Source organism: Eleutherodactylus coqui, chromosome 13 (genome assembly GCF_035609145.1).
Source record: "Eleutherodactylus coqui strain aEleCoq1 chromosome 13, aEleCoq1.hap1, whole genome shotgun sequence".
Classification (NCBI taxonomy): Eukaryota; Metazoa; Chordata; class Amphibia; order Anura; family Eleutherodactylidae; genus Eleutherodactylus; species Eleutherodactylus coqui.
The window spans coordinates 40,148,759-40,165,690 of NC_089849.1; the positions used below are offsets into that span (position 1 = coordinate 40,148,759).

The window sequence follows — 16,932 nt, forward strand, 5'->3', positions numbered from 1 at the left end:
GCAACAACATTCCTTTCATGGTCTATGGGTAAATGTTTGTTTTTGTGTAGAGTATCACAAAGGATGTAAGGGAGTCCATGTAGGCTTCCTAGGAGCATTGCATGGCTTCCATGACTCGGCGCTTGGTATCTGGTATACATGTATGGTGGATGTTGGCAATGGGCTTAACTAGCTCATCTGACTTGTCTTTGCAGCAAGTGTAAAATATGTGATGGATTCAGATGAAGAGGACGATATGAATTTGTCTCATGATGACAGTGATATTGACAGTGATGCTCCGTTTGATCCCTGCGTACTTTCTGATGACGATTCCTTTGAAGCTCCTAAACCAACCCGAAAACCCAAAACTGCTGCCACGTACGTACCAAATCCATACATAATGGTTTAAACTGTTTCAAATCTAGATACGGTGTACTAAAGTGCAAGTCTGCAAACAACTTAAATTCATCTTATTACCAAAATTATGAAGCAATACATGCCCACAAACTTTTCCTTCACTTGATGATGATCCATCTTGTCTTTTATGCAAGACCATGCTCCATCTACCAAAATGTGTAGCTTACAGTGTGAATATTTCCTCCGCTGCTTGGTGGTTATGGCTACTGGTTACTATAAATATTGCGGTCATGTAGAGCTCCGTAAAGTTATGAGGATTTTGTTGTAACAATTGTATGGTCAGTAAGTTACTTTATTTTTATACTGTGTATAATTACAGGCTTGTATGTAGTATGGAATTATTTATCAGCATTGTTTTCCAATAGGAAAGTTAAGAAGGATCCCAGCCCGGTCCAAGCTAAAACTGTTCCTGAAAAAGTGCCTGAACTACCCCAACCAGGTATTTTAAAGTGAATGGCATCAGAAAATGTTAAAGTTTTTGTTAAACACATACTAGCGTTTCTGGTGATTCTCTCCCCTCCACATCCATGTCACTACCTATTTAATTGACTTCAATATATTGAAATTTTGCTGCTTTCACTCTGGTCATTAAAGCAACCCTCCAGTTTTCGGACAAAATTCGGTTCTAAGACCAGAAGAGGGGTATATTAGATGCGGTTGTTCTCTGCCGTCCCTCTGATCTGCCACTTCAGAGTCATGTTTTCAGTCATCCAAGATGGCTGACACAGTATTTAGATTACTTAATTCTCCATAGTGAATTTGACAGTGTTAGGACTACCAGTGCGCACTATACCTGCTGTCAGATTGGCCAGAGCTGCTCATGTGATCAGCACTGGCTATTCAGAGAGCAGTGCACACTGCATTAGCTAGATGGAAAATTTCTGCAGTCATCTTAAACAGCTGAGAGCAGGGCTCGAAATCATCGGATTAGAGGGACAGCAAAGAGCAATTGTAGGTAATATACTCTCCTGGCATGGGAGAATTTTATTCTGAAGCAGTGGAGTCACTTTTTAGACTTTTTGTTCTGTAGAGACCATTTGCATTAGTCATCTCATTCTCATGTAATGCAGGATTACAACAAAAGTGTGTGTGTGTAAATGAACACACAGGATCCATTATTCACAATAATGGTTGCCACTCACCTCCTTCCCCTCCATGCACAGGTCATAGAGCATGCCAACAAGTCTTTCACATAGAAGTCAATGACAACTCCAGACTACGGATTCCTGTGATCCCATGTGACTGCTGTAAAGCAAATCTCTGATAGCAGCACAGGCAAGATGTCCGCCCCTAGTCATGTACAGAGAATAGAATTAAATCTACACTCTGAAAATAAAAACCACTTAGGAAAACAATTTGTAACTGCTTTTAAATAGTAGAAAAAGTATAGGTAATAAATTTCTTTTAAGGAACAGTTTGTCACTTACAAACCTTATATGTGAGATTGCTGTTTTGAATTGCGTATGCCTGATGCTTTGTGGCTTTAAAACGGTTGCAGTGAAAGGTTTCACAAAGCTTTTTTTCCCACCTTTTAGTGGTGTCAGTTGACAGTGATGATGAGGCCCCAACTAAGCCACCAGTGACAGCGGCCACTAAGAGAAAAGCTGCTGTCGAAAAAGCGGCTCCTAAAAAACGTGGCAAGAAGGAAGAGTCCACCGCTTCAAAGAAAGGTATGCAAACACATGCACAGAATGAAAGCGTTTAATCTGTAGTGTGTATTTAACACTCTGCCTTGAGCGTCTTCATTTTAATTGCTGAAGTTATTTACAAGACAGTAGATTACGCACATCAGCTCTCAATTATGACTTCCGTTTCACAGTCCCTGCACCCTTTGTAAAAGATTTGTGTTAATCCCTTGTAAGTTGTCCTATTATGACATAATTAAGAGGGTGAGGACAAATTAGGTACTTTGGTACTTAAAAAAACCCGAAAAATGAAGAGGGTTGCCCATATTATATCAGCAACGTCAGAGCTTGCAGTCTATTCCAAATGACTGATATCTCATGTAAATAAACGCATTGGTCTTTGTCTAGACAAGCAGCCATCCATCTTGGACGCACTATCTAAGCCAAAACCATCCAAAACTACTGCTGCAACAGCCAAGGATGTGAATTCTGATGATGTGCCACCTCCCAAGAAGGCTACAAAGCCGCGCAAGAGGAAGAACTCAGATTCTGACTCCGATTCAGATTTTGGCCTGAAAACGAAAACAAAGCCTTCTAAGGTAAGAACAGGTTGGACAGCACCTCAAGTTTAATACTGCACCCTGAAAGAGTCTCAAAGTCAGCAATTCAGGATAAAAATTTATTGTTTGATGCATTCTCTTTTACACCCCCTCCCCAACCCCGAAAAAAGACACTTTGCTGTGACCTTCTAAACACTAATAATTTTTTTTTTTTTTTTTTAGAAAACAAAGGCATTAGATGGTGACGACTTCACTGTAGATCTGTCTGATTCTGAAGGTGGTGGCATTAAGACAGTCTCCCTTGCTGCTAAGAAAGGTATGCAAGTAGATACGTGGAATAAGTGATTCATCCATAACGTGTATTTAGCAGTCTGTCGTGATCATCTTAATTTCATCTGCCTTAAAATATTTACAAGACCGTGATCTCACAAATCTGCTCCTTGAATAGATGTCTTAAATATCCCTACTTGACTGCTAATTTTAGTCCTAAGTATTAGTAACAGAAAAATAAATTACGCCCTTTGTTTCAATGTACATAATCTCTTCCTCCCCCACCCACCTTCCTTCCCTACACATGCACTTTAAAGGTTTTTTTTTAGGAGTAAGCAATTGAAGACCAATCTTCAGATTGAGTCATCAATAGTTGGATCTCTGGTGGTTCGCCAATTGAGATCCCTCCCTATCAGCTAATTGAAGTGACAGCAGCATTCACGTGACCACTCCTATCACTTCAGTCCATATCGGGCACAGTGCCGTGCATTGTATAGCCCCTGTGCCTGGTATTGCAGCTCAGGTCATTCACTTGAATGGGACAGAGCTGCTCTTGAACTATGTTGACTGGTAAACGTGTCACATGCCTGAGTAGAGGCCGCAGCTCTCAAATAAAAGCCATGGCCTCTTGGATGAGCGGGAATTCTGATTAGCGGACCACCCCGATCAACTATCCGTTACCTATGCTGAGGGATAAGTCATCAGTAGTTTACTCCCAGAAACCCTTTAAAGTAAGTCATATGAGGGCTTGTTTTTTGCAGGATGTTTTTTTTTTTTTTTTTCCTTCTTGTGGGGTGTATATATAATGCAGTGTTTGACAACTTTTTTTCTTTGTCTCCTTGCCCATGGCACACCAGTTAGGAATCCTTGTTATAATGTATTAAACAAATATGCACACCAGAATTTAGAGCCAGACTAGGGATGGATATCGGTAGGCTAATGAAAGATGCAGGAGGAGAGGAGTAATCTTTATGGAGGGCACAGATAGGAAGTGAATGGGTACGGAGAGGGGAAGAGAAAATACCTGGAGGCATACTAAGAGGAGAGTGCTTTATTACTGAAGAAGGCAGAGAACACGAGAAGGAGGGAACTGATGCCTAATTATGGAAAGTTTCACAGAGGTGTGAGGGGGACGACCATTCACTTGCATGCCAAAGTATTTGAGGTACAAGGAAGCACAGCTGCTAATTGGCAGCCATCACTGCAGTTAAAATCTACTCATTCAAAACTGTATATATTGGCCTTTTCCTCACTAACATAACTTGGGGGTAATCTATAGAGGTGTTAAAGTGTGTTGCATTAGCCCCTTATAAAATATCCTGTTATGGCATATTAAAGTAATAGAGGGGTGGGGTCATATCAAACTTTAGGGGGTTTTCCCCTTAAGTTATATTGTATTCCAAATTGCTGATATCTCATGTATAAACACATTGGTCTCTGTCCAGACAAAAAACCTTCCCTCTTGGAGGCAATGTCTAAGCAAAAGCCGTCCAAATCTACTGCAGCCAAGGATGTGGATTCTGATGATGAAATGCCACCTACCAAGAAAACTGCAAAGCCACGTAAGAAGAAGAGTAATTCTGACTCCGGTTCTGATATTGGCGTGAAACCGAAAACTAAGCCATCTAAGGTAAGAAAAGTTTGGACAGTACCCCAAATGGAATGTCTTTTTCTAAAAAAGTCCTCCATTTAGTCCTATCTCGCAGGGTTTATGATGCTCTCTACCAGCACCCCCTCCTTGTAAATCTTTGCTGTAACCTTCTGCTTTTTCTTTAGAAATCAAAGGCTGCAGATGATGATTCCTTCACTATAGACTGCTCTGATTCTGAAGGTGGTGGCAGCATTGCTCCAGTTCGTTCCCGAACGGCTCGTGCAAAGAAACCCATCACATACATAGAAGACTCTGATGAAGACTTGTTCTAACCTCTTTCCCATACCTTCTATTTCTCTATCCAAATGAAGGCAGCTATTTATTTTTCCAATAGCACTGTACCACGGAAGATCTTAGCAGTACCTCTTAAGATGTTCTGCTAAAAGGTGACATTTGTGTATCTTAAAACCTAAATAGTTTTGATCTTGTTGGGTTTTAGACACTATCAAGTTATTTATTACCACCCGCTCCTTTTTATAATGACGCCACAGTCAGTGTGGGTGTTCGGATTGCTTGCAGCCTTTGACGTTTTTGTTTTCAGTTGGTACCTGCCTTTTTACTAGGTTATTCTAGAGTCACATTGATTTTATTAACTGGTAAGGTTCATTTTTAACTCCTTAATACTAGGGGTGTTGCTAGGCTTAGAGATTTGGAGGCTGTGCCCCATGTTGCAAGCACACTGCCGCAAACATCCTGCCAGCAGTATGTGAAGAGAAACTTTTTCTTGTAATGCACAGTGCGGCAGCGTGCATATATCCTCACCTCCAGCACCTCACGGTATCTGCTCCGTGGACTGCACTGTGTGACAGTCAATGCACAGTATGCTGCAGACCGCCACCTGTCTCTGCAGAATGAAGACTCCAAGTTGCTCAGGAGTTGCAAGAGAAGCTTAAAGTTCTGCTGAGTGGGGGAGGATTTCTATCACAAAGTAGTCACAACTTTTGAGACACACCATATTTGTGCTGAAATTTGTGATACTTTTGTATTTTATGCTGCTCTTGCCACTTTTCCAAGAAATAGACAGGGGTTAGTTGGAGGGTCAAGGCTTCCCACGTACTGGCAGATTTTACTCTAAGGCCAATTTCACTTAAGTGTATTACGGATGCATAAATGTGCCCATCAATTAAAAAGCCTGAGTAACTTCTTTAAAGAGACTCACCATTTTTTTGCACCCCTCTGGCAAAATAAGGTAGTGCCTGTTAGTAATATGTCCACTTGGTGCATCTGTGCAGTAGTTCTGGCGAAACTTGACTTCTCCATGCATGTGCTGCTACTGATGACTACCTACAGTAGTCCTGAATGTTCATGAGCTGCAGGCTAGCTACACCCACCCAGTCCTCCAGCCATTAATTGACAGCAGCAGTTTGCTTATGGCTGTGCATAGGGATAGAACTGCCAATCATTGGCAGGTGGGTGTGGTTACCCTGCAGCACATGAATATGCAGGACTAGTTCTGTGGCTGGCTGCTACGAATTAAATGCAAGTTTCTCCCAAACTACTGCACAGATGCATACAGAAGACGTATCCCTACAATTAATGAGACAGCCACTACCTTATAGTGCGTTCAGTGACAGCAAAAATATGGCAACAGATTCCTTTTTAAAGTTTTTTGGGGGGGTATTTGGAAACTTCTTGTTTTGAGCCTTTCAGACTGATATGCAGGAATAAAATTGGTTTAAGTATGTTTTACTGTTTGTGGATATTTTGGGTCCCTAGCAATGCCCCCCAAAGGAACATCCTGTAGCTCTAACACTGCCCTGTTCTCTAGTGATTTCTCTTTTAGATTCCCTGTGACACATGAACCTGCCTGTGGGTCGGCCTAATGAACTTAGCTGGCCAGTTAGCTCATACGGTGTTGTGTAATGCTCTGTTATCTCACTGATCCAGGTTTTATTCTTCCAATGTACATAGTCTCTGAGAGGCACCTGCCTATATTTCTATGTTGTCTGTGTTCTTTCAGTCTTTATCTTTGTTACCTTTCAGTACAGTTTGTAATAAAGACCCTAAAAACTCTTCTGGTGTTTTGTTTCTAAAATATAAAATGGTATTAAATGCCTTGTGAACACATGATGGGGATCCATAGCAATGTGTTTTTTGTTTTTGTTTTAACCCTTTAGAATCCAATTTTGGATTCAGGGTTTCCTAGGGGGCCTTCTCTTTCTGCCTTTATACAATGGCGGCATCTGCTGGTACTATGGTATGGGACATGCTGGAGAGGCCCCCAACAACAAAGCGGCCAGTAATATACAGTAAGAATACCCTGCTGGACTTCTTCCGGCATTGGAGCTGTACAGCCTTCACTCAGAATGTCTGAAGACGTCAGACAGTGGATTGGAAAGGGTTAATGAAGGTTGATACTTGGCAGTCAGTAATTCTTGCAAAGGGCTTCAAAGACTTGATATTTTAGTTAGTGTTTGGAGGCCATCTGCTTCTAGACTGCCATTATTAGCAGATCTGACCCCGCAGCATGAAGGTTACAATGTGATTATTTTGTTTACATTTATTGGGGGGGGGGGGGGGGGGGTAGTAACCTCTATTGGGACAATTCCATAACTTTCCAACTACCTGGGCCTTCAATTAATGTTAATATACAAATCTGCCATAGGGAATAAAAGAATAACTAAAATCTAAAACAGCCTTTAATCACTATTTATTAAAAAGGCTCTTTGGCCTCATGTTTTTTTTAATAAGTGAAAATGATACAGTTGCTGTGATGGTAGAATCTCTGTGGTGTAAAGCTGTATCATAGAGGACACAGACTCATATGTTACATGCGTGTAATACACTGTACCAATTTGCCATAGGCTCACACATTGCATGAAATACGCATGCAACAAAGATTGCTGCATGTTCTATCTATCTAGTGCATGGCGATGGGTGGCACTGTTATGCAGGTGGCACACAATGAATTTCGCTTGTGTGAAGCCGCCCTAAGGGTGGAATCATGGACGTATTTGTGCACAAAATCCGCAGAGAAAAAAAACACATGCTCTTCTCTTTGTGCGCATTTGTAGGAAGTGGGACCCATCGGGGACGAATGAGGTTGCACATGCTTCTAAATCACAATCGCCTTCAGCGCAAAAACATCACACTATCGCGTGCGTTTTTGTGCATTGCACCCTAAGATGGTGCAGAGCAAGTGCAGTTTGAGGAGACAACACCCTCCTTTCTCTGAAGAGCCAGAGGCATTATGGGAAATGTAGGCTGCATTTGGGGAGTTGTATGAAAGCAAGAAGGAATCAAGATGTCGGACAGCCTGTAACCGGCACATCAACTAACAAAGATGTCCGCAAATATCTACCTTATTCTTTAGCAGCCTATTCTGCATTATACAGGCAAAGAAAAATTGCGGGAATGTTTTTTTTTTTTTCTCTTTAATTTCTTTTAATTATCCATTGTGTAAACTGCTGTACACCTTACGGTGCTGAGTGTCATTCAACAAATTGTTCTGTCTAAACGCAGCCAAGAACTAACGGGATTTGCTCACTTTTTATCGTTAATTTTATGCAGGCATAAACATCGTTGTGTTTTAAGCATCGCTCATTCAGTCTCTCTGTCACTTATACAGCGAATGGGAAAGACTGACGAAGCCAACGATGCATTTGCCTGTCTAAACGGGCTGTCCAAAAGCGAATCAGCTAATGGTGACGTCTCTTGCTCCTTCAGATGAGAATCGGCCAGTCTAAAAGGACCATTGGACAGTTTGTGCACCCAGACCATCCATGTAACACGCCTGGTTTAAGTCAGCCCTGCACATTTATGAAAAGTTTTATGCCAGTTTCTGGGGTTAAAAAAATTGCTAAGTTTTCTGTATACAGGTATTTGCACAAAAACTTGCAAGTTTTCTTTCGGCGCTACCCCTATTACTTTTTTGAAAAGTAGGCAGGGCTTATAAGACTGGCATACATTTTTGTTTAGGCAAATGGAGTTTCCAGGAATGTGCTGAATAGATAGACATGTGGGAAAATTGTACTAAGCCCGGCGCAGGAAATGCCAAGCTTATTAAATTTATAAACAGAACAACAATAAAATGAGTTCCGGCCCGGGCGCTCTGTAGTTCTGGGTACTTCCACCCAGGTGGTTCCAGCCAAGACCTTCACACCCATAGGGTGGCTACTGTTTCTCCCACAGCGGCTTCCCCGTTAGATTTAACAGCTCCTCTCTTGGCTACAACCCGCTCTTGACTGCCCAATTCTGGGCAACTCTCCTGCTCAAAAGCCTTGCTCCTTAACTCCTCCCACTCTTAAAGCCATAGGCACATAAAACAAAACATTATGGTTTAACGAAGAAACTGCTCCCCACTTACACGCAGTGTGGCGGACTCCCATAGAGAACTATGGGGATGAGACAACTTTCATGGGTGACTGAGATGGGTAACCATGTAAAGCACATCCCTGGACTCCGCAGGACCTGCTCTGTGAGAACCATATCTTAGTTTATGGTGCTCATAAGTGCTGACAGGTTCCCTTTAACTCGTCACCAGAAAGACAGGACTGCCACTTCTGGGCCTCACTGGAATACTTAAAGTTCCATCTATCTTTGTCATTCCTAGAACTTTCCGCTTTTGACTTCTGCACTGATAGATCCCCAGGAACAATACACTGAGGATTTCACTGTAAATACTTGAATTCGTAAGTGCCGCTGATGACACGCTCTTCCGCTACGGCGCGGCATTGGATAAGGTGTTTTTTTTAAAAAAGTTCAATTTTAACTTGTGTTATATGAACAGTATGTTGAAATAAATGTACCGCTACACCCTGGTAAATCGTATGTATAGGCTCCTATATTCTAGTTGAGTGCCCAGTCATTGACTGTATATAGACTACAGGCTATGCTGGCAGGTGCCTAGCTTCTATTAATGCACCTGCCTTACACTGAGCTCATTCAGGCAAGAAGCATCGGAGCCGTGGCAGGTAAGCAATAAATAATGCAATTTGTGAAATTGTATGTGCTCTATCTGTGGGGATTGTGTGGCGCTATACATCAGAATTGAATTGAACTCTCTGCCCATACTATATAAGCATGAACAGATATAACCTTGTAATGTTGGATGTAGCTTCTGGGATGTTGGTGGGAAAGTTTTTTTTTTTAAAGTATAAAAGGCTTTTAAATATTTGGGGTCCCCATTATTATATAGTATTTGTATTACCAGTTTTTTTCCAACTTTACTTTGTACTAAATGCTGCATACCTCCACTAGCCAGAACACAACCTGCTAGAAATCCGAGTCTTCCTGGCGCTCAAGTTTGACACCGCGGATCGGATTGACAGATTACTGGGAGGGGCTGGTGAGGATCCAGCAGTCATGGTGCACGTTGGCACCAATGAACAAATTAGAGGTCAATGGAGGGCCTTCAAAAATGATTTCAGGGACCTAGGGTTCAAGCTTAGACCGCGACCTCCAGGGTAGTTTCTAGGAAATACCTGCACCTAAAGCCACACTAGAAAGGCAGCAGGATCTTAGGGAGGTAAACAAGTGGCTCTGGAATTGGTGTAAGAAGGAGGGATTTGGGTTTCTGGAGAACTGGGCTGACTTTGCTGTCGGCTACAGGCTCTACTGTAGGGACGGGCTGCATCTTAATGGGGAGGGTGCAGCTGTACTGGGGGAGAAGATGGCGAGAAGGCTGGAGGAGTGTTTAAACTAGTGACTGGGGGGAGGGCAAAAAGAGAAATAGTGGGGTAGTCAGTGTAGTTAGCGACCTGGGTCAAAGAAATGGGAATGGGGGTTGAGCGCAGGGGGGGGAGTGGGGGTTAGTACAGTTAGAAATATGAGGTCAGCCATAAGTACGAATAGCAACAAAACTAACTATATCAATTGTATGACCACAAATGCATGAAGTCTGATTGGTAAAGTGGGCGAGCTTGAAGCAAGAATGACTGATGAGAGTTATGATATAGCTGGAATTATGGAAACATGGCTTGATGATAAGTGTGATTGGGCGGCGAATTGACAGGGGTACAATCTCTTCAGAAGAGACTGAAGGAACCAGAAAGGGGGAGGTGTATGTCTGTACGTCAAATCGAACTTAAATCCGAGACTACGGGAGGATATAGGGGTAGGAGAAGAACAGGTGGAATCTCTGTGGGTAGAAATACAGGGAAGAAAAAAATAAAATCCTGATAGGGGTCTTCTATAGACCACCAAAAGCAACAGAAGAAACTGAAAATTTACTATTAAGGCAGATAGAAGGGGTGTCAAAGCGCAACAAAGTAATTATAATGGGGGACTTTAATTATCTGAATATAATATGGCAAAATGAGACCTGCAAATCTCACAGGGGTGATAATTATCTTTACTTACTCTCAAAAACTTATCTGAACCAACAAGCGGGAGGGCCATTCTGGACCTAGTACTAACTAACAAACCAGACCGAATAAAGGGGGTACAGGTTGAGGGGCACTTGGGGAACAGCGACCACAATATAATCAACTTCCAGCTGTCATTCAATAAGAAGCCTTATCAGGGAACGACAAACAAACTAAACTTTAGTAAAGCAAAATTTGATCAGCTCAGAACTACTATCAGTAACATTAATTGGGACAACAGCCTCACAAATATCAGTACAGAGGACAAATGGGAAAAGTTTAAAAGGATCCTAATCACCTCATGTGAGCAGTTCATCCCCTTTAAAAATAAACGCATCTCAACTAAAAGGAAACCAATGTGGCTCGACAAGACGGTAAGGGGGTCAAACTACTAAAGCAAGAAGGCAGCGAAGAAGCACTAAAATCGTACAGGGAAAAAAAGCAAAATATGCAAAGATACGATCAAAATTGCTAAGGGGGAGGCGGGAAGACTGATCGCCAAAGAGAGCAAAAACAACCCAAAACTATTTCAACTATATTAACAGCAAAAGGATTTGCAGGGAGAGCACTGGCCCTTTAACAAATAATGCAGGGGAAATCATTGAAGATTGTGGAGGGAAGGCGAATCTATTAAACAGTTTCTTTTCAAGCGTATTCACAAACGAAAAGGAAATGCCAGACGAGATACAGGGGAATAAAATAAACCCCTCGCAAAATATGTCATACCTAACGCCGGAGGAAGTGCGGAACAGGTTAAAGAAGATTTAAAAAAAAAAATCAAAAAAAAAAAAAAAAAAAAAAAAAAAAAAATCGATAAATCGCCAGGTCCAGATGGAATACACCCAAGGGTACTAAGGGAACTAAGTGATGAGTTAGCTAGGCCGCTATACCTAATATTTCTAGACACTATCAAGACCAGCTTTGTACCAATGTGGTTCCAATTTATAAAAAGGGGACCAAAAGTGAGCCTGGTAACTACAGGCCGGTAAGTCTCACTTCAGTAACGGGAAAAATTTTCGAGGGGATTCTGAGAGACGCCATCGATTGAGCACCTCAAGGAGAATAAGGGAATAACTCCTCACCAGCATGGATTCATGACGGGTCGCTCATGTCAGACAAATCTGATCAGTTTCTACGATGAAGTAAGCTCTAGGCTGGACCTGGGAGAGTCTATTGATCTCGTATGTCTGGACTTCTCTAAAGCCTTTGACACCGTGCCACATAATAGGCTAATATACAAAATGAGGCAGCTCAGATTGGGTGAACACGTGTGTAATTGGGTTAAAAATTGGCTTAATGAAAGAAAGCGGAGGGTGGTAATAAATGGCTCATACTCTGATTGGACCACAGTCACTAGCAGGGTGCCACAAGGTTCAGTATTGGGCCCCATTCTGTTCAATATATTTATCAACGACCTGATAGAGGGGCTGCACAGCAAAATATCAATATTTGCAGATGACACAAAATTATACAATATAATCAATGCAACGGACGACAATGTGCGGCTACAAACGGACCTGGATAAGCTGGGGGCTTGGGCAGGAAAATGGCAAATGAAGCTCAATGTTGATAAATGTAAGACTATGCACATGGGCAGGAGAAACGGATGTCATCAATATACACTAAATGGGGTACCACTAGGGAAAAGTGATATGGAAAAAGACCTGGGTGTACTAGTGGACTATAGACTAAACTGGAGTAACCAATGCCAATCAGCTGCTGCAAAGGCAAATAAAGTTTTGGGGTGCATTAAAAGAGGTATAGGGGCGAAGGACGAGAACATTATCCTTCCATTATATAAGGCACTAGTCAGGCCCCACATGGAATACTGCGTACAGTTCTGGTCACCGGTGCTCAGGAAAGATGTTACGGTATTGGAGGGGGTTCAAAGAAGGGCGACTAAACTAATACATGGAATGCAGGGACTGGAATACTCAGAGAGGCTATCCAAATTGGGATTATTCACCCTGGAAAAAAGACGGCTAAGGGGTGATCAAATAACCATGTATAAGTACATGAGGGGACAATACAAGGATCTCTCCCAGGATCTGTTTATACCCAGGACTGCAAAGGTAACGAGAGGGCATCCGCTACGATTAGAGGAAAGTAGGTTTCATCACGAACACAGAAAGGGATTCTTTACTGTAAGAGCAGTTAGACTGTGGAACTCTCTGCCTGAGGAAGTGGTGATGGCAAAATCCATAGAGGAGTTTAAAAGGGGACTTGATGTCTTTCTGGAGAGGAAGGACATTATAGGATATAAATCTTAGGTTAATTGTTAATCTGGGTATACAGACAGGTAGGAACTATTAGGGGTTGATCCAGGGAACAGTCTGATTGCCATTAGGGAGTCGGGAAGGAAATTTTTTCCCCAAAAGGGCTAATTGGCTTCTGCTCTTGGGGTTTTTTGCCTTCCTCTGGATCAAAAAAATAGGAGGCTAGACAGGCTGGACTAGATGGACATTGTCTTCATTCAGCCTTACAAACTATGTTACTATGAGTCTGTCCTCTGCTGTTTTGTCTTTATAGTATCCCACCAAACGTAATTGGAGACCTGAGCAAGAATCACAAGTCGTATTTATATCCACATGTTAATACTTAGTGGGGCCTTCTTTGGCCCTAATGACATGGGATACTGTCTGTGGCATACATTCTATGAACGTCTGATACACTTCAGCTGATATTTCCCTCCGTTCATCCTGCAAACATCTGGTGAGTTCTCTCTAAGAAGATGGACCCTGTTCATATTTTCTGCCCCGATGTTCCAGTTCATCCCAAAGCTGTTCAGTAAGGTTTAGGTTGGACTCTGTGCAGCCGGTCCAATCATGGAACAGCCCTATCCTCAAACCAACATACAACAGCGTTCGATTTGTGACAAGGCATGTTGTCTTGTTGGAAGTATTGCTGACCGTTCCCAGAGTATTACCACATTGTCAGCAGCACATTAGTGTCTAGAATGTCAGGATACACCTCTGTATTCATGGTTCATGGAACCTCTGCTGTATTTGGCACAACACTCTCAGGCAAAAGGCATTCCCCAGGCGTTAGAGATGAGCGAGCATCACTCTTCGCGAGTAACTGCTTACTGGTCCGAGCGTGCTCAGGTGGGGGCGGGCGGGAGAGAGAGAGATCTCTCTTACTCTTCCCCTCCCCGAGCACGCTCAGACCAGTAAGCAGTTACTCAAGAAGAGCGATACTCACTCGAGTAACTGCTGTATCCGAGCGTGCTCGCTCATCTCTACCAGGCGTCCTTCACACCAGGTATGTGATTGTAAACAGGTTAATGCATCTTCTTTGAGAGAACTCTCCAAACCTTTGCAGGATGTATGAAGGGAAATGCCAAATAGCAAAGAAGAGTAGATAAGAGCAGCACTCAGGGGTTAATTCCAGAGAAACTTTATTGCCCACAACGTTTCAACTCAGAAGAGTCTTTGTCAAGTGCTGGGTTACATACACACATGCCAACATTAAATAGTTACCATAACTCCGCCTCCACCAATCACATACATAGAAACAACATCACATTACATCATGTCCACCTCCATTGGGTGAATCAGTTTCACATCACCGGTGCAGCATAATCAAAATCAATACAACCATAGTGTTTGATTTACCCTCACATGTGTTCCTGACGGGTACTAGAGAGGTCGCACATTGATGACGTCACTTCTGTCCGGGACTCCTGTCTTTAACATCACAGAGTTCAATCTGTATGTTTCCCATGTATACGTCAGAGTCAGCTGACAGAGCACATGATCGGAGCTCACACCCGGCTCCTCCCACGCAATCCGGCCACTGAACCCAGCAGTATCAAGGGACTCCTTCAGTCTGTACGTCACTCACAACTGGCAGAACACGTGATCGGAGCCTCCACCGGACCTCCCCCACATGCATCAGTCGCTGGAAAGTGCCTGACATGTTCTATACTACTCATTACTAGTTATCACTTAAGTTAATACACTATCTTTACCCCAATCTGGCTCAGGATCAATGATCCCGCCGTAAAAACCGGGAGGGATATCATCAAGCCATAGCCATTGATAGTGTGACCTTCCACCTGTAGTCGCATGACCACATGTGTAGGTGCACAAACAGGGCTTTACCCTAAGAGACAGTGTCAATTATATGTCATATATACACCTTACAGCAAGTATATGTGGAATCATATAACTAGCGCTAGTCAATACCTGGACCCATCTTGATATATCATTGGCACTATACACCTATGGCAATCAATTGAACAACATGAGACCTCAAAAGATCAACAACGCATAATACGTCATGCTAGTATGTTTTTATTCATTTATTCTGTTATTTTATACAATGTAGCACCGGACATGGGAAACTGCATCACCCAAAGGAACCTACAAAAAAAAAAAACAAACAAGTGTTAAAAAAGGAAGGGTAAAAACAATACACAAAGAATCAATGCTAAACCAATTCATCAAAAACAAGTCAATCTACAAATAATAAAGGGTTATACTCCACATTAAGGCCCCTGGGGGTTAGGGAATCTAACCTGAAAATCCATTTGGCCTCCAATAGCTTCAACCTCCGTTCCCTGTCTCCCCCCCTCTCGTCTCTCTCAACCGAATCGATAACCATAAATCGAAACTGACTAATCGAATGGTTGTGATCTTCAAAATGTCGGGGAATGGGGAGGTCGAGTTTTCTGGTCCTAATGTTGCTTTTGTGGTTTGACATGCGTTTCCGAACCTCCGTGGTTGTTTGTCCCACGTATTGAAGGCCGCATGGACAACTGATTAAATACACCACAAACGCAGACCAGCAACTGTACCATCCACGAATCCGAAATCTTTTACCTGTCCTTGGATGTGCAAAACTATCCCCCTTAACCATGTTGTGGCATGACGCACAACCAAGGCAAGGAAAGTTACCGTTTTTTATAGGTGCCAATGTTCTCTGTATTGAGCCACTGGGACCAGGGGAAGACGTGCAAACAAGACGGTCTTTCAAGTTCCGTGCCCGCCTATACGCCATCATGGGTGGATCAGTGAACTCCACGATGTCCGGGTGGCTCCTCGCCAGAACATGCCAGTGTTTGTTCAATATAGAACAGATTTCCCCACTGTGGGCTCCATAAGTGGACACAAACGGGATGCGTTTCATGGTGGCCTTGTTACTTTTTGAAGGACTAAGAATCGACGTCCGAGCTATCTGCTTCACCCTGTGCGTCTGTTTACTTAACAGATCCTGTGGATATCCCCTAGCAGCGAATTTTCTACACATAGCCTCCAATCTGTCATCGAAAAATTCGTCACTAACCACCCGCCGGACCCTGAGCATCTGACTCCAGGGTAGAGATCTCATCATGGCCGGCGGGTGGCAGCTCGAGTATTGTAATAAATTATTACGGTCAGTGGGCTTAGTGTACAAATCCGTTACTAGACCGGATCCTTGTTTTATAATCAGAACATCCAAGAACTGGATAGATTTATCCGATGCAGAAAGGGTGAACTTCAATTCAGGAAGAAGATTATTTATTTCTTCATGGAACGCTTTTAGTTGTTCCATTGAGCCATTCCAAATGAGGAACACGTCGTCAATGTACCTCCACCAGACCTGGGCAAAGGCCCAGGCTGGGGAGGTACAAAGACGCGTTTCCTCAATGTACCGCATGTATATGTTTGCATACGAAGGGGCCATATTAGACCCCATCGCAGTCCCTTGTAACTGCCGGTACAGCTTGCCACAGTACAGAAAAAAGTTGTTAGACAACACCATCAATAACAGTGTACGCACCAAATTAACACATTCCTCAGGTAAAGTTGACCGAGACAGAAAAAATTCCACTGCCGCTATGCCGACCTCATGCTGAATAATTGTGTATAACGATGATACATCAAAAGAGGCCAAAATGGCCTCCTCTCTGACAGTAATACGTTCAAGTTTACACAAAAAGTCAGATGTGTCCTTAATATATGATGTAGCCTCTGTGGCATGCTGTCTCAATATAACATCAAGAAAACGGGAGACATTATTGAACAGAGACCCCCTCCCTGATACAATGGGTCGACCTGGAGGGCGTTGTATGTCCTTGTGGACTTTCGGTATTGTATAAATTTTGGCCAAAATAGGATATTCAGGATACATAAATTCAAGCA

General features: G+C 42.7%; 2 protein-coding genes across 2 annotated transcripts in view; one reads left to right on the plus strand and one right to left on the minus strand.

Annotated features, from left to right (window-relative positions):
* Positions 1-6,515, plus strand: part of TOP2A (DNA topoisomerase II alpha) — a 33,097-nt gene extending 26,582 nt beyond the window's left edge. Inside the window, exons 31-37 of the mRNA XM_066587345.1 lie at positions 195-357; positions 762-835; positions 1,932-2,066; positions 2,430-2,620; positions 2,804-2,897; positions 4,297-4,481; positions 4,628-6,515. Coding sequence (XP_066443442.1) covers positions 195-357; positions 762-835; positions 1,932-2,066; positions 2,430-2,620; positions 2,804-2,897; positions 4,297-4,481; positions 4,628-4,774 — 989 coding nt within the window. The 3' untranslated portion in view covers positions 4,775-6,515. The remainder of the gene's footprint in view (positions 1-194; positions 358-761; positions 836-1,931; positions 2,067-2,429; positions 2,621-2,803; positions 2,898-4,296; positions 4,482-4,627) is intronic.
* A 7,672-nt stretch (positions 6,516-14,187) lies between these two features.
* On the minus strand, positions 14,188-16,932 carry LOC136588261 (uncharacterized). The gene is made up of 2 exons (XM_066587346.1): positions 15,327-16,932; positions 14,188-15,171 (listed from the first exon to the last, which is right to left on the minus strand). The coding sequence occupies exons 1-2, from the start codon at positions 16,919-16,921 to the stop codon at positions 15,111-15,113; spliced, it is 1,656 nt and encodes a 551-aa protein (XP_066443443.1). The 5' UTR covers positions 16,922-16,932; the 3' UTR covers positions 14,188-15,110.